The 27,478-nt window shown below is 35.2% G+C and overlaps 1 protein-coding gene and 1 long non-coding RNA gene across 2 annotated transcripts; one reads left to right on the plus strand and one right to left on the minus strand.

The window, feature by feature from the left end:
• The first annotated feature begins 212 nt into the window (after positions 1–212).
• On the plus strand, positions 213–4,464 carry LOC100783561 (transcription factor bHLH25). Its single transcript, XM_003530075.5, has 4 exons — positions 213–445; positions 544–1,005; positions 1,554–1,913; positions 4,177–4,464. The coding sequence occupies exons 1-4, from the start codon at positions 410–412 to the stop codon at positions 4,267–4,269; spliced, it is 951 nt and encodes a 316-aa protein (XP_003530123.1). The 5' UTR covers positions 213–409; the 3' UTR covers positions 4,270–4,464.
• A 4,680-nt stretch (positions 4,465–9,144) lies between these two features.
• LOC102666640 (uncharacterized) lies at positions 9,145–19,912 on the minus strand. The gene is made up of 4 exons (XR_415125.3): positions 19,864–19,912; positions 19,372–19,427; positions 17,018–17,091; positions 9,145–9,203 (listed from the first exon to the last, which is right to left on the minus strand). It is a non-coding gene; the product is annotated as an uncharacterized lncRNA (long non-coding RNA).
• Between the last annotated feature and the right edge of the window lie 7,566 nt (positions 19,913–27,478).

Here is a 27,478-nt window from a genome sequence, read left to right on the forward strand (position 1 = left end):
GCGTCAGACCAAATTAACATCATTTACAAATTATAATTAATCTAAACATGCTATTCAAGTTAAAAAAAACTTTCAAATCAATTTTTGACATTAAACATAGTTTAAAAAAACTTTCAGAAAGAACCTTAGGTTAAAATGTTTTTGCTCTTAAGATCGTTAATTGCAACGATGACGAGTTGACAACACTTTTTAAGGAAAAGTGTGAGGAACGTGTCTTTAGCATCTGCCACAAATTTTGACAAAAAAAAAAAACGTATATTTTCTCTCGCATAATAATACTTTTATCAATTACAATTATTGTAATTGCATTGAATGGATTCTCACATCATTGAGTTTGTCGCTGCTTTCTTCAATAGCTGAAGCACATATAAGCAGGAGCTAGCTAGGTTTTTCCAATTTTGAGGAAACAATGGATGAGCCATGGCTGAAATGGGTTTCTATTTTGGTAATAGGAGATCCGAATCAATCATATTATATATATAACATATGATATATGATCTATATACATTATATGCATAACTTTATTCCTGAAATTTTTTGCAGGACACTAATGACTATCATTTATCCACTGAATGTGACATGAACTCTGTTGAAGAACCATTGGAGGGAGAGAATTCAGTGGATCCTGGAGAACTCTCATGGGAAAATCACTCCCCTAATTCATATCTCACAAAAGAAAGAACCACCCTTTTGAGCAATTCTTCATCTTTGGAAGAGATCAACACTAGCTTTGATATGACAAGTCTCAAACAACATGCTTCTCCACAGAAACCAAAGTCTTGCATTCTGTCTTTTGAGGATTCCACTTCAGTGCCAATTACTTCCAAGAAAACTTGCCAATTATATCATGGTGAACATTCAAAGGAGACACAAGAAGAGCTACCCAATAGAAAACCCCTCAAGAGGGATACAAGCTTTGATCACATAATGGCTGAGAGAAAAAGGAGAGAGAATATCAGCAGACTGTTCATAGCTCTTTCAGCCCTTATTCCGGGCTTGAAAAAGGTCAGTTCATATGTTTTCTCTTGACTTTTTAATTGCATGATTTTTTCTGTCACTAGTATCCTTCGTTTAAGGTAATATTGTTTGAGACAATGTCGGATACAAAATATGAGTACCACTTTACTTTTTAATGACCTGATTTTTTCTTTCTCAGAAGTGTTTGTTCTTTAGAAATAATCCTATTCGAAACACTATGGTATACGATACAAAATATGAGTATCTCACTGAAATTTAAACATTAGTTCATCTCACTTGATAATAGACTTGCCCCTTAAATTAACCTAAACCTCCATTCCTTCTAACAGCATGAATGGTGACTAAACTCAAATAATTTTCTAGATTTCGATGCCAAATAATAATATTTCCCAGAATTTGATTTTTAAGCTAGTTTAATGATCTCTTGTGATCGATATTCATATATCTGAGTCATCCACTGGAATAAAATTTAATTTTGTTGTTATTGTAATTTCAAAGCCAAACTTAAGAAATTTAGATCACACCAATCCATCATTAGCTTATAAAATAATAATTAAGATATTTCTAATGTGTAGATGGACAAGGCTTCTGTTCTTTACAACGCTATAGAGCATGTGAAATATCTTCAGCAGCGTGTAAAGGATTTGGAAAAAGATAACAAGAAGAGAAAGACAGAATCCGTAGGATGTTTCAAAATAAATAAAACCAATGTTGCTGACAACGTTTGGGCATGTGATGATAAACCTATCAAGATATGTCCCAAAGTTGAAGCAAGAGTCTCAGGAAAAGATGTTGTCATCAGAGTAACGTGTGAGAAGCAAAAGAACATTTTACCTAAGCTACTGGCCAAGCTTGAAGCTCATAATCTCTCCATAGTGTGTAGCAATGTTTTGCCATTTGGGAATTCCGCTCTCAGCATTACCAGCATTGCTAAGGTAGGTACACATACACAACTATTATAAATGTCGTGTTATGAAGAGATCAGTTCCATTGTTCATTTCAAAAATTATATTTTAAAATTAAATAGGATAACTTTTCATCCTTACACTTTGATGTTTAGGAAAAGGATAACACTTCTCTAAAGTAAACTACTCATTTTAGATGATAAATAGAGTAAATTATCCTAATACTAGTCATTGAGATAGTTTCATATACTACATACACTATATTTCTCCTTTTTTTTTATTCTTCCACTAACTCCTTATATTTTTGAAAAATTAACAATTGAACCAATCAAACCCTGATTCAGAGGTCTCATCCGTCTTTGATTAAAATTTTCAAAACATTGAAGCAAGGAGAGACTTCGGCGATGTTACACTAAAAACATAATAATTCACTGGCTTCGTTAAAGTTACATAAAAAGGATAAAAAAAAAATCCTTTTATTCATCAGTTTCCATTTCCTCTTCTTGTTTCTTATTGTGTTGAGTTTTCTAGATCCTGTTCATATACCCAAAAATATATTTCTTCACCTCAAAATGAAAACCTTACCTTTCCATTATTTCAAATTAAATTTGGGTTTGCAGTCCAAGTGTCGATTGTTCAGATCCGGATTCCAAAATATTAAACTAACACTCTTTATACATTATACTAATTCTTTAAAAACATTACATCATTTACCATTATAATTTTGAAAAGTTGTGAATGTTAAAAAGAACAAGGATCATGTTCATGATTTGAAAAAAACTTCAAGAAGTATAGTGTAATTTAAATTAAAATAAACAACATCAGTCATTAATGAGAAAATCAACGATAATATATTACATGCTTAATTAATCATAAAAAATTATGAATGTGTTAGAGTATTAGCAATTGATTTTTTCATCAATGACCTAAGATATGTTTAGATTTTTGGTGGAAGTGTTCTAAAAGTATATATGTTTTAAGGATAAAATTAGTTTGGTCATGTTTGGTTACACCAAAAATATATTTTAGATAGTAAAATTGTGTTTAGAAATTCAGTTTTGGAGAAACAGCGCTTAAGATGCTTTTATAAATTTAGTTTACAAACTTAAGTTTAACTTAAGTTTACAAATTTTAATACAAATATGGATGTACATTTGTCACTTTATCCTTAAAAGCAAGTTACTCTCTTTACAAAAGCCAAAAGATAAAAAGCAAACATTTTAATGTTTTTTTTATCTTCAATATACATGCATGTAATTACTTTGGTAAGTATATTTTTGGTTTTTTTTTTTTTGAAGAATTATGTTTTTGGTTCTAGTTTGAATTTTATGTTATTTTGGTTCTTTCATGTTTTTATCAAGTTAATTAAATTATTTTATTTTAAAATTTAATAAGTTTTTTCCTTTCATCAATTTTAATAAAAAAAAACCCTCAAATTCTATTTTTCTTGTCATAATCTTTACAAATTAAATTGCTTAAATTTCCTTCTTTTAAGAAAAAAAAAAGACCAATAAAAAAATCCCCAAAATTTCCGTCCTCAATTCTAATTTCAAATCTTATTTTTATCAAGTTTCTATTAATTCTAGTATTCTAAACTCTCAATATCATTTCATTACTAATTTTATTATAAACCTTCAAATTTTTAAATATAAAAAAATTTGGAGATCGGAAAATAACTTATGGAGGATTTTTTTTTCATCGATTGGAATCCATATATCTACTTAGTCAGAAACTAATTTTATTTGTGATGTGTAACCCTCACTGATTTAAGAAAATTTTACAGATAAAGATATCAAATACGAATTTTTCTGTTAAAAAGATTGTTTCTCTACTTATGAACATAATGAAATTTAATTTACATCATTGTATCATTTCTATAGATTATGGAAGATTAAATATGTTGAACTTTAAAAATAAAAAGATAATTAAAAAAATAAGGGATCAAAAGAATCATATAGTTTTGTTGTTGGTTTTTTTTCTAGATAATAAGTATTTTTTATTAGAAATAATAATGTTTAAATAAGATAGGATCATTTTAGACGATAAAATTCTCTCTTCTTTTGGTTTGATAAATGCAAAGTGTAATTTCATTAATATTTTGTGATGATAATTACAATGACTTAGTAAGTTCTTTCTAACACTTACATGCTTACTATATGGAATTAATTGATATAATTACTTTCTAAGAAAAGCTAAAAATAAAGCTAAATTAGTTAGTTAGTATCTTTCTCACACTTGCATGCTTATCGTATGGAACATTAAATAATCAATATATGGTTGTTCTATACTGTAGATGGACCATGAATTCAGCTTGACAGTGGACACGTACGACCTAGTGAAAACCTTGACAGGGGAATTGTTGGAGTGCAGTAAAATGCAACGATAATGAGCCACGCTAACGAGTTGGCTACAAGTAGATTTAAAAGTGCATTATAAGCAGTTCAAGCATTTTATTCGTGTACTATCGATAATACTGGGAGTATCTTAGTGTATTATGTCTTTATAATTTGTTTTTTATTTATAAAAAATATTAATATATTAATTTTATTAGAAATATCAATAAGATGATTTCGTGATTTCACATTTTGTGTATTTTCAATATTTATATATCTCTAATCTTCTATGTATGCTTTCTTTGAGAATAAATTTAAAATGCTTCAATAAAGGCACTCTTAATTGAGTCCCCCTTTCCAAAATTTATATGCATTAAAAATTTAATATCTCAAGTTCAATATATTTATAAATTGTATATATATATATATATATATATATATATATACTGTCTTTTTTTTATGAGACATATAAACTGTCTTAATAAAAGAAATAAGAAACTTTTAATAATAAACTTAAAATTCTACGTTTTCCTTACAAAATTGATTCTCTGTTAATTGCTTGAATAATATATTTGGATGTTTTTGTCAGTATATATATACTTTGAGTTATTTGATTAACTCTACGTCATGATCGTGGATTGAAATTTCATGGGCGATTATGTCTTAATTTCTAGTGTGTGGATGTTATGTGAAGTATTAATTTCATTAATCTAAATCATAGATAATAACATTAAGGGACAGATAAAATTTTCTCCTAAATTTTTAATGTGCCTATATATTAGTTGGAGTGATACTAGACTTAATCTCTTTAAATAAGATTTTAGGTTGAATTTCATGGATTTTCTTCATGTTAATCAAGTATGTCTCGGGGAAGTCTTGTCCCAAGAGTGATCAAGGTCTTCACTTAATTGGGGTCCTCCTTTTCCAAGAAATGTTAAGCTAAATTGTGATGGAGCCTTTTCTCCTCAGTCCGGGTATGCTGTGAGTGGTAGGATAATTCGAGATTGTTAGGGTCATTTTATTGCTGCCCTAACCGTTAATCTAGACCTATGTTTTATTCTTAAGGCGGAGCTGTGGGCGATTCTTCGTACTGTTGTGTTAGCAAAGTCTAAGGGCTTCTCGCGTGTGGAGATTAAGTTGGATTCTGAGCTTGCTGTGAACTCACTATTAGAAAATACACTTTCAACATCGGTTATTTAGAACATTCTACATCAGTTCTAAAACCGATGTTGAAAGTGACGATGTTGAATGTATGAATGTTAGCATCGGTTTTGGAGAACCGATGTTAACATACATATGACAACATCGGTTCTCTAAATACCTGATATTAAACACAATGAACAACAACAAAAAAAGTGTACGCATGATGAATGTTGACATCGGTTTTTCAGTAAAATCGATGTTAATATGTTAGTTTAACATCGGTTTTCTAAAAAAATCGATGTTAATATATGCCCTTAACATCGGTTTTGTTAGAAAACCGATGTCAACGTTGATGATGCATACACTTATTTGGTGTAGTTCTTTGTATATAACATTGGTTAATTATAAATAACCGATGTTAATATTCAAATATTCACATCGGTTATTATTTATAATTAACCGATGTTAATGTACAATAGTTGACATCGGTTATCTACAGATAACCGATGTTAAAATACAAACGCTGACATCGGTTATACACAAAAAACCGATGTTAATATACAAACGTTAACATCGGTTTTCTATTATAACCGATGTTGGTTATGATATTAACATCGGTTTTTGTTAATAACCGATGTTGTTTTCTAGTATTTTTTTTATATATACTTTCTGTTTTTACAGTAAACCCAAAATTGTGCCTATCAAATGCAATTTCAGGAGGCCCAATTCACAGCAAATAAACATTTTATTCTGCTTTCAAGCAGTTTTAATGATAATAAACATCAAATAATTGATTTATATATTATAAAGAACAATCAACAAATGAATTCAATGTTCATGTTACATAGAAAATGTAAAAAATGTTAAAAAATGTCCCTAAATCCTAAGCATGATCTCTAACTCGGAGATAAAACTGTGCCCACTGGATCCGCAATGTTTTTAATCTCTCAGGCTCCAATGGTCTAGGATTGTTAAAATACTGCATGGTGAAATAAATCATATTAAGTTAATAATGTAATACAAATTATAAATAAATCGATTTTCTTTGAAATAAATTTGCCGCTTCCCAATTATTTCTAAAAGTTCCTAAAATGATGGTGGACATCCAGTGTATCACATAGTAGCCGCACTCAATAGTTCCTTTTTGTCTATTACACTAAATACATAATGAAATTTGGATATTAATTAAACAACTAGTGTACAGACACATAAAGAAATATATATAAGTAGAAGTTTTATGTAAATGACGTACCTTGACGACAATCCACCTAGCATGAGCCTTTCATTTAGGCTATGGAGCATCATCAAGACCCTTGATAGCACTGTTCCATATGAGTAACAATTAAAAATTGGTGTTGTACGTTGAGGTATTACAATGCAAATGTATTGAAAAGAACACTAACCTATTAATAATCTCCTTAAGGTAGTTGTCTGGCCTGTTATGCAATGAACAAAACCAGACAACTAAGTGTTCCTTGGGCAGGATGACCACCATCTACCAGTGTCTGCTGCAGTGGAACCTAAAATGGGTTAGTACATTAGTAAACATTAATTAAATTTTGTTATTTTGTGACTTACCCATTTAGGTAGGCTCCAAGATACACATCGCGTTGTGAACTCTGCATCCAACTCTTTATGTAACTTTCTGATTCAAACTGCGATTGCCCAGACCTCTGAATGGACTGAGGCTCGAGGAATCCATAGATATCAGAATTCCCCGCTCGCATACATGTTTCAGTGAGATGCCTGTTTATGTTAAGTCAAAGTTAAATATTTATGAATTGAGAGCCATAACTTAGGTAAATAAAAGCCTTTTATATAATGACTTACAGAATCCACAACTGTAACACTGATATGCTGAGACATCGACCATCGTGTGCGATTTCGGAGAGGTCTTCGTGCTTTATGTACAGGGGGAAATATGGATTAACGACCCCAAACATGGTGGCATCCCATCTAACCTGATAAGGCCTCAAGAAAAGCTCTGGGATGGTCAATGTCATCAGATAAAGCGGATCATCGACCTCTAGATCGGGCATCGGAGGTGGTTTTGGCGGAGACATAGCTACTTGTTCATGAAACAAAGTTAAATAGCCAAATTTGAGGCACGCTTAATGAATTAATTTAAAAAAAAGAAACATATAATAAGGACAATAAGTACCTGGTGTGATAAAGACTTGACCAAATGTGTCGGCCAAGCAAGGAAGGTGTGAAGTGTCTGCCCCACTAAGGAAACCTCATCAGTGAGTACAGGAAGTGGAGCATCTGCATCTTTAACCTCGTCCACACTCACCTTTACTTGGCCAGTCAACAAAGGAGTGGTATTAACAAGAGTGGATCCCTCATAAACTCTCCCCATGGCAACCAGGCGGGCAGGATCTGCTTATATGAACAAGCCGCACCTGTCAGAGTCACCCGTCTTAAGATCATTTCCTGAGGGATCAACACAACTCCCCTTTGTGCTCACTCGAGGACCGGAGGGACCAGGACCAACCAGAGGCTTAGGAGGCACTGCAAGTCCCTGAGATTGCATCTGTGACTGAAGCTGGCTGAAGGATGCCATGACCTGCCTCGTCACTTTCTCTATGATGCACTCCTCAAGCTAGTCCCTGATCTGCTGGGTCAGCTGCTGTAATTCGTCAGGAGGCAGGGAGGAAGTGCTGCGGGACATCCGTGGAGCCGATCCAAAGTATTGCTTGATGGTGACACCGACTCCAGCAGCACGGACACGTCCAAGGTGCTCTGGACGTCCAATAGCAGCGGCCATAACATCCTAACGTCCATGGGGGACGAACGATCCATGTGTGGTCTGCTTCTCAAACGAATCATGCACAGAAAACACACAGTGGTACATGGCATTCTCAAAATATTCAAACATAATTGTAATGGTTAGTTGAAAATGACTTACAATCTTCTCAGCGATTTCCTTTGTGGCCTCAGTCATCATCTCCCCTGTCTTCTTCGTGCAGGTCATCTTCCACTTCACGTGGCGTCTGACCGGGGATGAAGGGTCGATGACGCCATCAACGCTTCCTGACTGTGCAGCTTCTTCTTTGTCTTCTCAGCCAGGAGCTTCTGCTCCAAATAATGATAACCCCCACGAGACAAAACGTGGGGGGCAGTATTCTGCTTCAGGATGGCCTGTGCCTTGATGCGCACATCCTGGAAAAATTAAACAATAATGTTTGAAATGGGTAGAATGAAGTATAACAACATCATGTTTAATATGAAAAACAACTTTAATGGCAAGGAACATACCTCCCAAGAATGGTCTCTGCGAGTCTGGCAAAACTGGGCCCACTTTTCCTTGCTAATGTCGTATTTGTCACAGACAGTGTCCTCAACACCATCCTGATCGGCTGCAAGGGCCCATTTCCTCGTGAGGTCTGATTTAAATTGCCTCCATCTCTCCCCCACGGTCTGTAGTAACTTCCTTTTCGTCCTACTGTCAGAAGCCTCTGGGATATCAAATTCTGCCTGACAACATGAAACAAAGTTTATTTGTTACAATAAAGTATTTTTTGGCTATTAATTACATAAAATCAAATAAGAAAAGAGAAATACCTGAATATCCTCCCAAATCAGGTCCTTCTAAGCAATAGGGACCTCCTTTCAGTTCTCGTAGGTGATGTCCACCTTATCACGTGCCACAATCCCCAAATATGTTTTTAATTTCTTCCTGTGTTCTAGTGGACAAAGATCGTATACGTGAAGCTTTGCGTGTCCGCTTCACGGCAGACGTCGAAGCCGATGCGTCCGAAGTAGGAGGAGGACGAGGAGGAGAAGGAGAAGAAGGAGGAGGAGGAGGAGGAGGAGGAGTGAAGGCAGGTGGAGAACCCATGATCTTTTATACAATAACATACAAAATAGGATTAATGAAAAGAGGATCAGTCATAAGTTTTTTTTGGATGGAAAAAGTATAATATTATTAAACAAAACCCCACCACATAAGGAGACAAGACAAATTAACCAAAGGACTCTGAAAGATTGGTAGTTGTGCTTTTTAATTGTGATTTCATCCATGTTTTCTTTGATATATATTTTCTTAGGACTTCATCCATGTTTTTTTTTATATTGATTTTCCTTTTTGCAGAAAAGACAGAGGGGAACGAGCAACAATTTGAAGGTTGTACATTCAGGAACTAAAGAATTCAAAATAGCTAGTAATAAGAGGGATTTGTTTTTGGGATTTTCTGAGCACCAAGAGCGACTACGCAAGAAGCTTGCACTTGAGGAGGGAAGGATATTTGCAGGTAATGAACAACTTTCTTAACAATTTGTCCTTCAGATTTTAATGTATTTTTTTCTTATATGTAAATATAAATAATATAAGGCTATGGCTTATGGACATGGTCATTTTTACCCCTAACAATCTTAGAAGTAAATATAGACCATGTTTTTACGCGATACCCTTATACCATTTATATTTACATATTAGCAAAAAGAAACAGTAAAATCTTAAGGACAAATAGTTAAGAAAGTTGTTCATTACCTGCAAATATCCTTCCCTCCTCAAGTGCAAGCTTCTTGCGTAGCCGCTCTTGGTGCTCAGAAAATCCCAAAAACAAATCCCTCTTATTACTAGCTATTTTGAATTCTTTAGTTCCTGAATGTACAACCTTCAAATTGTTGCTCGTTCCTCTCTTTGAGAATGAGGAGGATCTTCATAGGACTTCATCCAGCTGATGTTTGTCGCCAGTTTCATCATCCACCACCCTTTTCTTCTGTGCCTTCTCACGTTTGTTGTTGTTAAACCCATATTTATGCCTTCTTCCCTTCATGTCTTGTTTTATCACAACTTTAGCTGAATCTCCCATCTTCAGCATAGTTGAATCTCCTGTCTTATTCTCCAATGACACACTTTGATGGCCTGCATCTCTTTTCTTCGTATGTTCTAGTGCTTCAGCTTCACAATGCATAGAGCAATCAGAATTTTCCAGTCATCACCAAAGGCTTCTGCATCAGCGATGACACTCTCCACCCTCTTTGGTTTATGCTTCTGTGTTTTCTTCCGTGCTTCCTCCTTATAATTCTCAGATTTATTGGAGGTCTCACTAGAAGGATCAACACCAATCCGTGCATGTTCCTCCTCTACCAGCTCAATATCTTTCCTTTCACCTTTGCTTTTGTAAACTACACTATAATCTACAAAACAAAAGTTGAAAGGAAAGATATTGACTTGATAGACGAGGAAGAAGCACAGATTGTGACACCCTCTACCCCTCACATATATACTAACAAAGGAATAAAAATTCAAATATTAATTAAAAGTATTTTTTTAAAACATTTTAAATACAAGCCTTTTAAAGGGATAAAAGGTTCACATTCACTTTCTTCTACATATATGATAAAGTCATCTCGGTTCAAACAATACCATCTAAGATTTCATACAATTAATATAAAACCCTATACCCCAATGCCACATCCTATCAGAGCGTTGTGTCTTGATGTCCTTCAGCACAAGATTCCTTAAAGCAATACACCTAGTCATCTGCTCCCCCGAACACAAAGTTCAAGATCATCATAGGATCCAAACACAAACAACACACGGGGAGTGAGTTATCACATTCCTAACTAATAGAGAAACAAGACAACTACATATACATATCATATAAACCAAATAAAACTTACTTACACGTAATTCACGTAATTCCACCACTTTGTCATTCAAAGTTCACTGTTCAATCATCAATCACATTACACAAGAATCACACGCTCTGATCAAGACATACTAACACGTCAATTTCATATACACAATTAGCAAGCGTATGAAACAGTTATGCTAAGACTCAAGCCTATATGCAATGTGGTACCATGTCAATGAAAAACCACCCTGGGGCGCTTAGGAGTACATAACAAGACACACCACACAATGGGTTTGTCAGGTCACTCTCACTAAGTAAGATCATAGGGAGACCAGTCAGGATCACGATGTTTTGCGAGAATGCTCCAACCATATGGGATCAGCATAGGCTTAAAGGAACACTCAAACCCGGTAACCCCCAAGGCCTACACTCCGAAGAGTCCTTCAGGGCCTCTCCCTCCTGATTCAGGTCCAACCCCTAAAATCATTTTAGCACACAGACACTGCTCGTGAATTATACAATACCCATGACCTCACACTCGTGTGTTAAACACGTACAATATATTGAGCTACAATTTAACACAGGTTCCTAAATAGGAACCTACACTTTCTCTTTAACACTGGTTCCTAAATAGGAAACCTACATTTTCTCTTTAATACTGCGTATTTACACTTTTCTCAAGATAACACTGATCGGGTTATTGTACAATTCACAGCTTACAACATAAATAATGTCACATGAAGAGTTAATCACACACTTATTCACAACCAAAACTCATTCACAATTTCACATCTCATAATGTCACAATCCACCATCACATACTTTCACGTATCTCACAATTCAACACATGTTCTACTTTACATTTTTACTCAATCTCAATAACAATATTATAATCTCAAGGCAACATATTATTCCACAATTCATCACATATTTCATTTATAAGCACTGCTCATGAATTATACAATAACACGACCTCACACTCATGTTTCAAACATGTTTAACACAATTGCATTACAATTTAACACTGGTTCCTAACTAGGAACCTACACTTTCTCTTTAACACTGCGCATAAACACTGGTCGGGTTATTGTATAATTCATAGCTCACAATATAATTAATGTAACATCAAGTGCTAACGCATCCACTTATTCACAATCGAATATCATGTCCACACTTTAACATCTCATAACATCACATCAACCATCTCATAACATTTCCAATGATATTCATAAGGTACAACATACACATGTTCATGAAATTTAACCATAATATTCTCAAACTCCAACACTTAATAATTTTTGGAATCATACTATAACACTCTACAATATTATTTACATAAATTATTAATATAAATAACTACCTCTATATATATATAAACTAGCATACATCATATTGAATCACAAATTACAAAGTAATCTTTCAATGCACAAATTCTAAATAATTATATGAACACTTTGGTCAATTTCAATTATGACATTAATTTTTTAAATTATATATAAAAACCTAGACAACAAGAAAAAGAGAAAATACAAAATCAATATCTCTCTAAATTTCTCCTTACTTTATTTCATCAATTCATATTAATTAGAAAAAGTACTCGATTTATAGGGTTCACGCTCAACACAATAGCATATCAATTTCACAACAATTGGTATGTCAAACATATATAATTCACTGTAATAATTATAAGGATAAAATGAAAATTGCAAAAACACCCCAAAAACCCATTCTAATTGATATCTCTAAGGATCCCTACACATGTTCTCACTAATTCCCAATTGTGAATAACTCATCCCTTACCTCTAAGCGGGCTCACGTGTCTACAGCTAGTGATAGCAGCATCTCTAGCGGTTTACTGAGATTCCTCCAATTTTTTTTCTGTAACTGCTCCGATAGAGTTCCCAAACGTCAAAGAGACAGAGAAGAGATTGAAGCCTCCACTTATATTGTCATCATGCGATTTATTTTTCTCTCCCCACAAATATTATCTCGCAAATCCCAACGGTAAAAGCGTGTTAAACTGAATTTCGAACAACATATCCAAATTTCATGACAATCCAACGGTTAACGAAACCGGGATTGTAGTCCCACAGATAGGGCATTTGGACATTTCTTGGAATTCATGCCTGTACAGTATGCAATCATTGGAGCAAGCATGAATCTTCTGATACTCCATACCCATTGGACATAATATCTTTTTCGCCTTATAGTAACTTTTAGGCAATGTGTTGTCCTCTGGAAGCAGATTGTGCACTACCTCAAGCAGTGAGGTGAAACTTTTGTCACTCCACCCATACCTGGCCTTGACATTAACCAGACTTAACACAGCAGACAATAGGGTTAAGGAATTCTTGCACCCTGCATACAAAGGCTTCTTAGAATCACTCTGCAATCCTTCATACACAGGGGCGTGTGCTTGCTGGAAAGACTCTTGTCCAACGTCACGAATCATGTCCTCTAACCGATCTCCCATTTCTACATCAAACGGTTCAGATTGGGACCCACTCTGCATGTCTGTGACTTCACCATGCCATATCCACGTCGTGTAATTCTTCTTAATCCCATCACACAATAGATGGTCTCGTATGTCATCGAGTAATTGTCGTCTTCCATTCAAACAGTTGATGCAAGGACAATAATATTTTCCTTCTTCATTCGGTCGACCTCTTTCTGAAGCAAATTGCAAAAACTGTTCGACACCATCCTCATATTCTGGGCTCATGCGACTTTCATTCATCCAACTTCGATCCATCTAAGCAATTCCATGCATGAAAATCTCAATTTTTTTATTTATAGGTGTGGCCCTATCCCATTTAGGAAAACTGTCTTTTATGTTAGCTTCAAACGTCAGGGTTACCATTATTTACAAAAATTTGACTAAATTTCGGCAGCATTTCGCATTGGTCTCCAAGTACACGACCTGACATCGGTGAAATGAATTTCCTGATAATCAAGTATGCACTCAGAGAATAACTTGAAATGCATTGAACCGAAATTTAATCAAATTAATGAAAATAATAATCAGCTTCACGAATGAATCTAACATAAAAATACCAGTCTCCCCAAACTGTCCAAACGGACAATTCAAGACTAAATACAATGACTAATGCAAATTGTCCGCAAGAGTCATTGCATTGAGTCTCAAACGGGAATCTAAGGTTCACTCAGCATGAACAACAGTTGTTTATATAGCAAATTACACTGATCACATACAAGAACATACAAAAGGTAAAATTCAATTACAGGAAAATATAGACATCAACAGTTGTTTATATATCTAATTTAAAATGCTGGGTTTGAAGGGTGCTTATGCTTTATTATTATCGTTGGGTATATGTCTGTGTGTGTGTGTGTGTGGTTGTTTGTGGTTGTGTGTGTGTGTGTGTGTGTGTCTGTTTGTGGTTGGAGCTGTGTGTGTGTGTGTGTGTGTGTGTGTGTGTGTGTGTGTGTGGTTATGTATGTGTATGTGTTTGTGGTTGTGTGTGTGGTTATGTATGTGTATGTGTCTGTGGGTGTGTGTGTGTGTGTGTGGCTGTGTGTGGGTCTATGGGTGTGTGTGTGTGTGGTTGTGTGTGGGTCTGTGGCTGTGTGTGTGTGTGTGTGTGTGTGTGGTTGTGGTTGTGTGTGTGGCTGTGTGTGTGGCTTATTTCTGTAATTAGGATTTCTTAATTATCATTTCTTGTTTTTATTAGATTAGGATTTCTTAATTTTTCTGCTATTTTTTTCTTGTCTTATTTCTGTAATTACCCATAGGGATTTGTGAAACCCCTACACTATGTATTGTACCTTTTACATGATTGCAAATTATCCATTCAAGAAAAGAAGTAGATAATTTTGATGTAGAAGAAAAGAAATTACTTCGACTTCCCTTCACCATTTGGATAAGCCTTTCTCTGCAGTTTTAGTTTTCCTCCTAGATTGATCTCTATTATTATTTAGCCCCAATGCCTGGATAGGACTAGTAAGCAAGGCAAGGCAAAGAATGTGAGTAACTGAGGGAGGCAGAACAGAATTGGAAAGGGGGAGGGGGAGACAAACAACAAAACCTATCAACATATTTGTGGAGCTTCTGCAGGGTTGCAGGGAAAAAGATGGCAGTGGTGGTGGTTTGCTCTTACTTACTCGATATGGAAGCATAGGAACAACATTATTTTCTCCAATACGACATTATTTTCCCTACGCTGTATCAAATCTCTAACCAACAACAGCAACCTATCAGCCTCTTGGGAAGTCATAAGGAGGAACGGTGGGAATGAAACTTTAAATGGAGGGGAAACTTATTTGATAATGAAGCTACAATGGCTGCTGAATACCTAGAGGAAACAGTAAGGCTAGCAGTACAACAACAAGGAGCGGACTGATGGGTTTGGAAGCAAGACTCGAGTGGAATCTATTCGACCAAAACTGCATATAAGTTTCTGCTGGGGGAAATAAGGGGGGAATTAGAGGATGAGAGTTTCTCGCTTCTGTGGAGACTTAAAATACCACCTAAGGCAAAGGTATTTACATGGAGGCTCATCAAAGACCATTTACCAACGAAGATGAATTTAAGAGGAAGACAAGTGGACATAGCTGATCCATTGTGCCCGTTCTGGAACAATTTGGATGAAGATGCAGCGCACCTTTTCTTCAACTGCAGCAAGGTACTTCCCTTGTGGTGGGAGACAGTCTCATGGGTCAAATCAGTGGGTGCTTTCCCAAAAGACCACTTCATGCATCATAGCAGATCGAATGCAACATGAACAAGGCTTTTTGTATCACTAGAGGGTAGATTTTTATTGGGGCTTTAGCAGATGTATTAGCCATAATATGGTTCCTAATTAAAATGTATTAGTTTTTTTCTAAGGAACCATATCTATGGGATCCTATCTATGTACAAAGTACCTCTGGTACTTCATCACTATTTACATAATGAAATATTTATATATTTTTTCCGATAAAAAAAAAACATGCAGATGATAGCAACACACTAACAACAGTACCATATATCACACAAATAACAGCATCAGACAATAATTCCAACCAAGAGGAAATCATGACTACAAATAGCAGAGGCAATAACAGACCAAAACGCAACACACATAGGCCCAAGTACCTCAGTGACTTCGTATAAGGACCAGGGGAGCTGCAAGCCCGATAGCAGATTTTAGAATTCCTTCTACTTTGCGCTTAAAGCTTTTTCCACGTTTTACTTGATACCTGTGTGGTTATGCAATTTCAAAATTCTGTTATAACAACTTAGCAAAATATCTTGTATGAAATGGCTATAAAAAGGGGTAATGATGAAATAACAAGATATGAGAATTATTCCTTGCAATTTAGCTTTTCTTTTATTCCAGTTAGCTATCAACAGACTAATAGGAAAGAACAAAATACTAAACATTTATTTAATTAAATCTAATAAAAAATTTACTACAATCACATTATTTAACAAAATACTTGCAAGGTAGGGGTGTCTTCTAAGAGCTGGAGTGTTTGGCAGCCTATTATAAGGAAGTTTGAAGCCAAGCTTGCAAAATGGAAACAAAGAAGTCTATCTATGCGGGGCAGAATCACTCTCATTAATTCAGTTTTATCAACAAAGTGTACCATAATTCTATTTATCAACAACATTTTTTGATTAGGGTAGTAGTGCAGGGTTATTGTATTCTATTTAGATTGGCACCTGATTCGTAGGACCTATGGTTCTGCTAGTCTGCTGGTTTCTACCTTGTATATTTAGTACCTCTGGTACTCACAGTTATTAATACAAATTATAATTTTACTGATAAAAAAAAAGATAATGCAAGAGAGAAAGAAGGGCAGTGGCAGTCACAACATATATATAGAGAAGGGCAGCAGATAAAATTACAAAAACATTCAACACTAACAATGAACAAGTTCTGAGAGTTTAAATAACAGTAAATACTTCAAAGATATCAGTCCAATGAAAGAAAGGTCATGTAGAGAGGCATGAACATATCAGTCCAATTGAAGAAAGGTCATGTAGACAGCCATAGCATAAGTTACAAATATACCAGTAATGCATACAACAACAATTTCAAATTAGTTTTCGAATCAAAGATATAAATACCTGACTTTGAGGCTTCAAAGATATAATCAAAGCGCTTCCACAGCAACGCCAATTAGCAGTAGTAAATGATAGCCCTAAAAAAACCATACAGAAATTAGCCAGTGTATTTAAAGCCTTTTATCAACAATATGACTCTCACTTCATGGTGATACATTGACTCTCAAAAGACATTATACTGAGAGTGTATTTAAAGCCTTTTTCAGTCATTCTATCAAACAGCTCATGGACAATTTTTTAAGAATACATATCATACATTGACTCTTTAACATAGTTGGGGAAGGCATCATAGGCCTAATGAGGGAAGCAGACTGGAAGAATTTTTATAGTAGCTACAGGGTTGGAATGAAAAATGAACCCATAAACATTCTACAGTATGCAGATGATACTGTTTTTGTGGGTGAGGCTACATGGGACAATGTCTTGGTGTTGAAGGCCATGCTAAGAGGTTATGAAATGGTCTCGGGCTTGAATATTAACTATGCTTAGAGTCAGTTTGGTGTTATAGGGGGTGTTGTTACTTGGACCAATGAAGCAGCTCAAACCCTGAATTGTAGACAATTGGAAACCCCATTCACCTACTTGGGTATTCCAATTGGGGCTAAACCTTCCAGCAGTGTTGTGTGGGAGCCTTTAATCAAAAAATGTGAGTCTAAACTATCTAAGTGGGCCCAGAAAAACATATCAATGGGAGGAAAGATAACTCTAATAAATTTTGTTCTCAATGTTGTACCAATTTATTTATTATCCTTCTTCAAGATTCCACAAAGGGTAGTAAATAAACTGGTAGCCTTGCAAAGGAACTTTCTATGGGGGGGACCAAGACCATAGGAAAATTTCTTGGGTAAAATGGGAGACTGTATGCCTGCCCAAGTCTGAGGGGGGTCTAGGGATTAAAGATATCTCTAAATTTAATATAGCTTTGTTGGGAAAGTGGATATGGGCCTTAGTTTCTGATCTGCAACAACCTTGGGCTAGGATTATCAATTCTAAGTATGGAGGCTGGTCTGATTTTCAGTTAGCTCGTGTTCAAGGGGGGCATTCATACAGGTGGAGGGACCTAAGAAAGCTTTATCACCCATCTGATCAAAGCATTTTTCAACAATGCATGAGCTGGAAGGTTGGGTGTGGGGATAAAGTCAGCTTTTGGAAAGATAAATGGTTAGGGGAAGGTCCTACTCTTCAACAGAAATACAATCAACTGTTTCTCATTAATAGACAGCAACCCGACCTTATTTCAATGATGGGAAATTTCTCTCAAGATAACTGGAGATGGGACTTGAAATGGAGGAGGAATCTGTTTGATCATGAAAGTGATCTAACTGTCAATTTTATGGAAGAAATCAGCTCTATACATATTCAGAGGCATGTTAAGGACATCATGACTTGGAAAACTGATCCTAGTGGTGTTTATTCCACAAAGTCAGCCTACAAATTAATGATAACCCCCTCTACTCCAGCCTCTGAACTGAGATCCTCAACATTACTATGGAAATTGAAAATTCCCCCAAAAGCTGCAGTTTTCACTTGGAGGCTTCTTAAAGGCAGGCTCCCTACTAGAGCTAATCTCATAAGAGGAAATGTGATCATCCAGGACACTGTTTGTCCCCTCTGTGGCCTAGAACAGGAGGAGGTGGGCCATCTATTTTTTAATTGTAAGAGGATAGTAGGCCTGTGGTGGGAGTCGATGACATGGGTACAGGCTCAGGGACCTCTCCCAACTTCTCCAGTGGATCATTTTCTACAATTCTGTGATGGATTTGGAGCACATATAAACCATAGTTCATGGTGTGGATGGTGGGTTGCTCTGACCAGTACCATATGGCAGCATAGGAATCTCCTCATTTTCCATGAAAAACCATTTGACACATCTAAAGTCATGGAAGATGCTTTGTTCTTAGCTTGGTCTTGGTTAAAAGCTAGAGAAAAAGGCTTTAACACTAGTTTTAACCAATGGTCTTCTAATATCTCAGATTCCTTTGGTTAATCCGAGTGGGTTATCCTTTTAGTTGGGTTAGCTTGGGTTTTTGGAGGGCAGCACCAGAGGTGCTTTGTAACATCTTTTTCTAGTACCTCTTGTACTGTTTTTGACTATATTAATACATATATATAATTTGCCTTCCAAAAAAAACATATCATACTTCTATCCAGTCAAACTAAAGCAATAACTAATTAATTTAATTAAACAGGGACCAATTTAGATGTGAATCATTAAAGGTAGATGATGGCATTCAAAGAATGATAGCAAACCTTTCTATTTCTATTTTTTACACATTTAAAACTCAAACATATAAAATAAAAAATATATAACAAACTAACAAAGATAAAGACAAAAAAAAAAGGAAATATACACTCACCTCAGTTGGTGCTGCTGCCCATCATTTCACTCTCACAACAAATAGGAATCATGTACCTGCATGGAAGAAATAATCACACAACACACAATGATCAGAATAAGCAAATGCATATAATTAAGCATGATACAATATCAATATTGATGGAAGTAACAATGACTTGTCAAAAATTTGGATGAAATTCAATATGTAAATCAAAGCTTTGTCACTGAAACCCTCTGTGTAAATCAAAGCTTTGTCCCTGAAACCCTCTATGTAAATTTCACAGCCTCGTCTCTCCCTTCCTGAAAACCCACTAAAAACTGCCTAACCCCCCCTGTTGTTACTCCATAATTTATTCTGCAATAACTGCTTAAGGCAGTTACATATGGTCCTAAATCACTACACATTCAGTTACTATTAACCCTTTGTGCCTAACTAGGGTTTCGAAACATCACAACAGAGACTGACCATTGAAAAATGGATTTTCATCATTAACATACAACAGAGACATACCTTCGATGGAAGCGCAGACACGAACTCCACAAACGCGAACTCGGCAATGTGGTTGCAGTCACGGAAGCGCAACCCAGTTTGCGACAAAAACGAACTCAGGTAGAAGGAGAAACAACAATAACGCCCTAGGAGTACCCTTTCCGGGACTCTTTCCTTTCCTACTTTTCTTCGACCTGCGAAAGTTAGCAAATGTTAAAACAACGAATGCCTAATGTTAAAACGAAAGGACGTACCTCAATGGATAAGTGGCAAAGACGATCTCCACAAACACGATCTCCACAATGTGGTTGCATTCATGGAAGCGCAGGCGACTTTGACACAAAGACGATCTCAGGCAAAAGGAGAAAGAAGAAGAACGATAGGGTTCAAGCGCGCGGGTTCTGCAATTTCAGAAGTTTAATATATAATGATAACAACATCGGTTTTTTAAAAATAACCGATGTTAACATCAACTACGTAACATCGGTTATAATAAAACCGATGTTAACATCGACTCCATAACATCAGTTTTTACAAAACCGATGTTAACAACGGCATACTAACATAACCGATGTTTACCTCACATACGTACTCCATAGTAACATCGCTGATGTTACCATGGACCCCTTAACATCGGTTTTGGCAAAACCGATGTTAACTAAGTCTACTTATTTACAAAAATGCCACCGCTCTTTTGTTAACATCGGTTATGTGAATAACCGATGTTAAAGGTTTGATGTTATATGTAAAAATTGTAGTAGTGACTTGATTAAGTCTGGAATACATCCTTTTCACCCGTGCCATTCTATTGTTATGTCTATCATGGTGGCTATATATATCCTCTTTCAGCCATGTCTCTGTGAGACACATTTTAAGGGAGGCAAAGGCTCCTGCAGATGCTCTTTCGAAAATGGGAATGCGTTGATCAGTGGAGTTGGCATCCAGTTTTTGGATAGGGCCTCTGTTTCTATTCACTCTTTGTTGCTAGCCGACTTTTCGATTGTTGTTTTCAGCTGTTAGTTTCTTGTTTCCTATACTTTTGGCTGCTTTTTAGGCCCATCCAGCAATAAATAAAAAAAAATAGTACAATCATATATTCATTATTTAATGTTACGTATGAGTGAGATACTATTATAGTTTATTCTTAGAAAGTTATTTATGGTAGAAATTCGTTTAGGTAATTGAAATATAGTTTGACATATTTTCATATTTGATTCTTATCAATCACAAACAACTAATTTTATTTAGTGTAACAAATCGTAATTGTAAGTTCTTTTTTATTTAAACTAGATGTTGGTATAACTTTCAATCAAAGGAAATGTTAAGTTCAATTAAATCCATGGAAGATTTTAACATAATCAAGTATCACATATCATGTTCCAAAATAGTTATTTTGATAATTAGTTTTTGTAACTAAAGGTGTTTTTAATAATTAAGAGATACTTGGATTATAAGTAAGAAATTTACTTATCTTGGTTGTAGTTATAAAAGTAATTTTTGAATGAGTTTGTATTTTATAATAAATATGTTTTCAAAATAAGTAAAAGCTGTATATATTTGATCGTTAAACAAGTTAAAATGCATAGAAAGAAAATGACTTGTATAGTAAATTGCCTTGAAAGTAAATCGAAATTCAAATGCAACAAAGCTAAAATGACAAAAATGTCAAATCCTTTTGAAATATAAATTGAAATTAAATGCAAAAAAAATGTAAAATTGTAAAAAAAAGAATAATAAACAAATAAGTTTAGAGTTCAGAGAAGAAATAGCGATTGAAAGGACTTAAGAGTTTAGAGAAGAAGTGTAGAAGAGATTTGCATGAAATGTAAATTGGTCAAAGAAACAAAAGTGCAGAAATTGTAAAATGCATTTAAGTATGGGTTCAAACATATACTTTTTTCTTGTAAATGGTAGTCATTTCCTTGTGTAGCATGTTGGTGTAAAGGTGCTTGTTTGATCTTCATAACCTAAAAGAAGTGACTATCGTTATGCCTATTTATAGCCTAATTCAACTCAACGATCTGTTGGATCGAGTGGCCTCAAAATAATTAAGAATGGGGGGTTGAATTAATTATTCCTAAACATTTACTAATTAAAAAATTATTCTTCTAAGGATTTTACTAAATTGTTAAGAGAATGAAGAGTAGAAGAGAAACTTAACAGAAAGTAAAAGCAGAAACTAAATGCACAACGGAAAGTAAAAGAGTAGGGAAGAAGGAGACAAATACACAAGAGTTTTTATACTGGTTCGGCAACAACCCATGCCTACATCCAGTCCCCAAGCAACCTGCGGTCCTTGAGATTTCTTTCAACCTTGTAAAAATCCTTTTACAAGCAAAGATCCACAAGGGATGTACCCTCCCTTGTTCTCTTTGAACCTAGTGGATGTATCCTCCACTAGAACTGATCCACAAGAGATATACCCTCTCTTGTTTTCAGTCAAACCCAATTAGATGTACCCTCTACTTGTACCACAAAGGATGTGCCCTTCAATGTGTTAAGACAAAGATCTCAGGCTGTTAAACCTTTGATACTTTGTGAATGGGGATACAAAAGAATTCTCAGGCGGTTAGTCCTTTGAATACTTTTGTATTAGGGAATGGGAAGAATCAAAAGAATTCTCAGACTGTGTCATTTTGAATTCTTTGACAAGGGAGACGGGAGACACAAAAGAATTCAGACGGTTAGTCCTTCGTTCTTTTGGAAAAGGGAGAAAAGAGACACAAAAAGAATTCAGGCGGTTAGTCCTTGGCGAATTCTTTTTGGCAAAGGGATAAGAGAATGGAAAGATGAATAGCACAAGTTTTCAAGGTTTGGAAAACCAGAAAATTTCATAAAGCTTTTGGTACAAAGAAGAAGAAGAAGTTCAAAGAGATTCAAGGCTTGTAAAGGATTGTAAGAGATTGATTGGAAAAGTATTCAAGATTGAAAGAATGAATTCATTGAAAATACAAAACAAAGCCTTGCTTTTATAGACTCTTCATGTCTGGTCAAGAAGACCATTTAGAAGAGTTATAACTTTTAGAAAAACTTAAAACCAATTTGAAAAAGTCAAAACATTATGAAGAGTTACATCTTTTGATTTATTCAGAAACAGTCACTGGTAATCGATTACCAAATCAGTGTAATCGATTATACAAAGCTTTTATGTGAAAAGATGTGACTCTTCACATTTGAATTTGAATTTCAACGTTCAAAGGCACTGGTAATCGATTACCAAAACATTGTAATCGATTACAGCTTTTTGAAAATAATTGGAACGTTGTAAAATCAATTTGAAAACTTTTTCAAATCCATTTTGCTACTGGTAATCGATTATAACATTATGGTAATCGATTACCAGAGAGTAAAAACTCTTTGGTAAACATGTTTTGAGAAAAACCATGTGCTATTCAATTTTTGAGAAAACCTTTTCATACTTATCTTGATTAAGCCTTCTCTTGATTCTTGAATCTTGATCTTGATTCTTGAGATCTTGAATCTTGATTCTTGACTCTAAAATTTCTTCTTGAGTCTTGAATTCTTCTTGATTCTTATCTTGAACTCTTGAAGTGTTCTTGATTCACTTGAGTTGTTCTTTGATTGATCTTTGATTCACTTGAGTTGTTCTTTGATTGATCTTTGATTCCCTTGAGTTGTTCTTTGATTGATCTTTGAGCTTTTGTCATCTCCTTTGTCATCATCTTTTGTTATCATCATTGTTATCATCAAAACACCTTTGAATCACCTTTGATTCACCATGAAGCTTTGCTTCTACACGATTGACTTACATAATTTTTACAAGTATACAACTTATTTTAAACACATATCTATGATGTCAACACTTGTATCTTTGTGCCTCATGTCAAAAAACCGTTGATAACTGATGGAAGCCTGCTTGAGAAGCTTCTATGGAAGCTGGATCTTTGAGCTTCAATAAGTTCCTTCAATGGTGATTTTCACCCATGAAGTTGTAGCAGAAGATAAAGGAGAAGAAGTGAGAGGAGGCATCATCCACTAGAGAATAAGCCATGTAAGGAGAAGTTTCACCACCAAGAGAGTGTCTTGGATAAGAAGCTTGGAGAGGAAGCTTTAATGAAGGAAAGGAATGAGAGAGAGAAGGGGCGTGGGAATTGAAGGAAATTATAGAGAGAAGTTGAACTTTGAAGTGTGTCTCACAAGTTTTTCATTCATTAAAGTTATGACAAGTGTTACACATGTTTCTATTTATAGCCTAGCACACGGGACACTTTGAAGGAAATTGGCATTGTATTAAATAGATAGTAAGGAAGATTGCATTACAAGGACCTTTGGTTGCTAGGCTCCCAACAATGGGGATTTAGCCTCTCATTGTTATGAGAGGCTTTACACTTTAAGGACTGATGTGGATAAAAGAATAAGAGGGATGGATAATGGAAGAAGAGGGGGAAATGGCTATAGAATGAGGGTTTCCCCTATTATAGATGCTCAGGCATTGGATGTATTCATTAGAGAACTCTAAGTCTTTGTGTATCTTTCTTTTTTGCTTCCTACTCCTTTTATAGGCCCGAGGTAGCTTAAAATCCACATGACCTCACGCTAAGCGCGTTCTTCTGGGCTTAGCGGGGCGATAATGCGCTGAGCGCGGTAATGTCTGGGCTTAGTGAGGTGTTCACGCGCTTAGTGCGGGATTTCGCGCTAAGCGTGCCTTTGAGCTTCTTCGTAGGTCTTCTTCACGCTAAGCTTGAGCTTGACTGCTAAGCGAGGAGGTGCGCTGAGCCTGGCTTGTGCATTAAGCAAGTTGTCTCATCTTCAAGTTTTTGCATCAATTTTCCTCCAAAGCACTTGTAATTTACTTCTTTTGAATCTTGTTGGTAAAAAATTAACATGATATTAAATTTCTCATTATTTCATTAAAAACAACAGTAAAGCAAAGGAATTCTAATCAATCATAGTCAAAATTGACTATCAATTAAACCTAAATTCCACAATTATCATGCCTATAAACATCAGATATTTTTTTATTCTAATATCCATTTCCTATTTCCTATATTAGGCTTGCACAGTCCTTGTGCAACTGTGCTAGGGTTTCCCCCAAAGCCCTTTCATTCAAGGTCTTTACCACCGCCATCATTGCCCTCGAGGCTTTCTTGGCCCTCCCGCCCAAAACTTAACATTGCTCCCAAAGACGACACTCGCACCCCTTCAAGGAAAAACCTTTGCTAAAGTCCTCTCCGACTCATTCAACTTTCCTCTGAGTCAGTTATGTTAGAGATAAGGGGAGCAACATGAAGATTAAACTTTAAAGTTTTTAGAATTTTTATCTTTTTACATGCCCAACTCTTTGAGTGGCATTTGTATTGATTGTTGCATCATCATGCATCATGCATCATCATGTAGAGGTAGGAAAATTGTTTCTAAAGTTAGAAACTTCTTCAGTGCATAAAACTCTTTGTCTAAATCGATTACCAAGCTATTCGTAATTGATTACACGAGTCCTTTGAAGCTTGCAAAGAGATCCTCGTCTCGGTTTAATCAATTACCAATTAACAGTAACCGATTACACAGTTCAATTGAGACCATGTCTGGTTTTTCATGAGTATCTGCTTTAATCGATTACCAAGTGATAATAATCAATTGAAAGTGTTCCCTGAAGTGATTCAGAACTCTTTAATCGATTAAATCAAGAATCTAAACGATTACATTGTTCTTGAAAGCTTTCCAGGTGTTGGAAAGAACACTTTAATCGATTACAGACGGTTATAATGGTTTTATCTATAAATACCACCTTGTGTTCTCTCTTTTCAGAGATCAAAATAAGTATTTTAGAATAATTTTGTGTGACTCACACATTCAAGTCTTCGTTTATGAAGCATTCATGGTAAAAGCAAGTTGTTAACATCTTGTGTGATCAATAAGATATCCATTCAATCAAGCATAGGTTATTATATTTGAATGACCAGGTTGTGTCTCTCCTTGACTCAGTTTTTCATGTGTTTTTACATGTTGTTAGCATATGCATGAGTTTTTGAAGGCATGCTAGAATATGGTTTCCTAGTTTAGGCTAAGGGTAAGTGTCTCTTAGGCTCTTATTCACAAAGGACCCTAGGGTTAGGTACCTTAGTCTCCTTTTTAGGTAGGAACTGAGATTGATTGTCATTGCTTGTAAGAATTCAAAGTGCATAGTGGAAATCTAATTCAGAATGAATTAGATAACTAGAGTAGCATCTCTAGAGATAGAGAGTGAACCAGTATAAAAATTGGTGTACTTCTTTTCTTGATACTACCTCTCTCTCTTTCATTGTATTCTTGATCAATTTGTTGAGTTTAAAGAAAATTTCATTTTGAAAAAAAAAAACTTTAACAAAAGGATATTGTGTACGGATGATTGATTAGATATTGGTTTTAAGCAAAAGTTTGTGATACAATTCTTGGAAGCAAAAGTTTTTCAAAAATCTATTTTTAAGTTTAATTTGATTTCAAAACCAATTCACCCTCCTTGTCTTGGTTTGTGAGTTCCATCATGTTTTTCAATTGGTATCAGAGCTACATCTTGAAAGTTGCTCAAGATAACAGTTTTTTCTAAAATGAGCTCTAAACATATCACTTTCAACGAGGGTGTCTCTCTCAATCGACCACCATTGTTTGAGGGAGTGCATTTCCCGTTTTGGCAAAAGAAATGGAAATCTTTATTCAATCAATTGATCCCGGTGCATAGAATGCTATTGTTAAAGAACCATCTATACAAACTAAAGAAGTGAATGATGAATCGGTTCCCAAAGAATGAGATGAGATGAAAGATGATGAGAAAACAAAAGTGCAAGATGATAAAAAAAGCTAAAAACATTTTAACTTTTGATTTATCTTATGTTGAATTTTTTGGTACTGCAAGGTGCAAAAATGCAAAGGAAATATGGAAAATGCTTGAAGTCACTCCTGAAGGTACTATAGATGTAGGAAGATCAAGAAAGCACACTCTTGTATCTGAATATGAAGCTTTTAGAATGAAGAATGCTGAAACCATTTCAAAACTTCAAACAAGATTCACCCGTATTGTGAATCACCTGTTTGGTCTTGGAAAAATGTTTAAAGATGATGAACTAAACATCAAAATCCTCAATTGTCTTACAAGAACTTGAGAACCAAAGATCACAGCAATCAAGGAATCAAAGGACTTGGTAACAATGTCGATGGAAGCTCTCTTTGGAAAATTGCTTGTGTATGAACTTGAGTTGATTCAACAATCTCTTGTAGAAGAAACAAAAAAAAAAAGAATTCCACTCAAGGTTAGTTCTTCAAAGGAAGATTGTTAAGAAAGCTCTAGTGATGACGAAGATGTAAAGAATTTAAGCTTGATGGTGAAGAAGTTTGGGAAATTTCTAAAAAGATCCAAAGATAGAAAATTCACTAAATCTTCAAAAAAGGTAGAAAGCAACAACAACACCTTCAAATGCTTTGAATGCGGGAAGCAAGGCCACATCAAATCAGAATGTCCTATCTACATTAGAAAAAAACTTGTTGAAAAGAAAGAAAAGAAGGATGGAAAATAGAAAAAGGCCTACATAGCTTGGGAAGACAATGCATCCACATCCTCAGATTCTTCTAGTGAAGAAGTTGCAAATGTGTGCTTGATGGCTGATTTAATGGATGACTCCTCGACCATTGAAGAAACTTAGGT

This window comes from Glycine max, chromosome 7 (genome assembly GCF_000004515.6).
Source record: "Glycine max cultivar Williams 82 chromosome 7, Glycine_max_v4.0, whole genome shotgun sequence".
Lineage (NCBI taxonomy): Eukaryota > Viridiplantae > Streptophyta > Magnoliopsida > Fabales > Fabaceae > Glycine > Glycine max.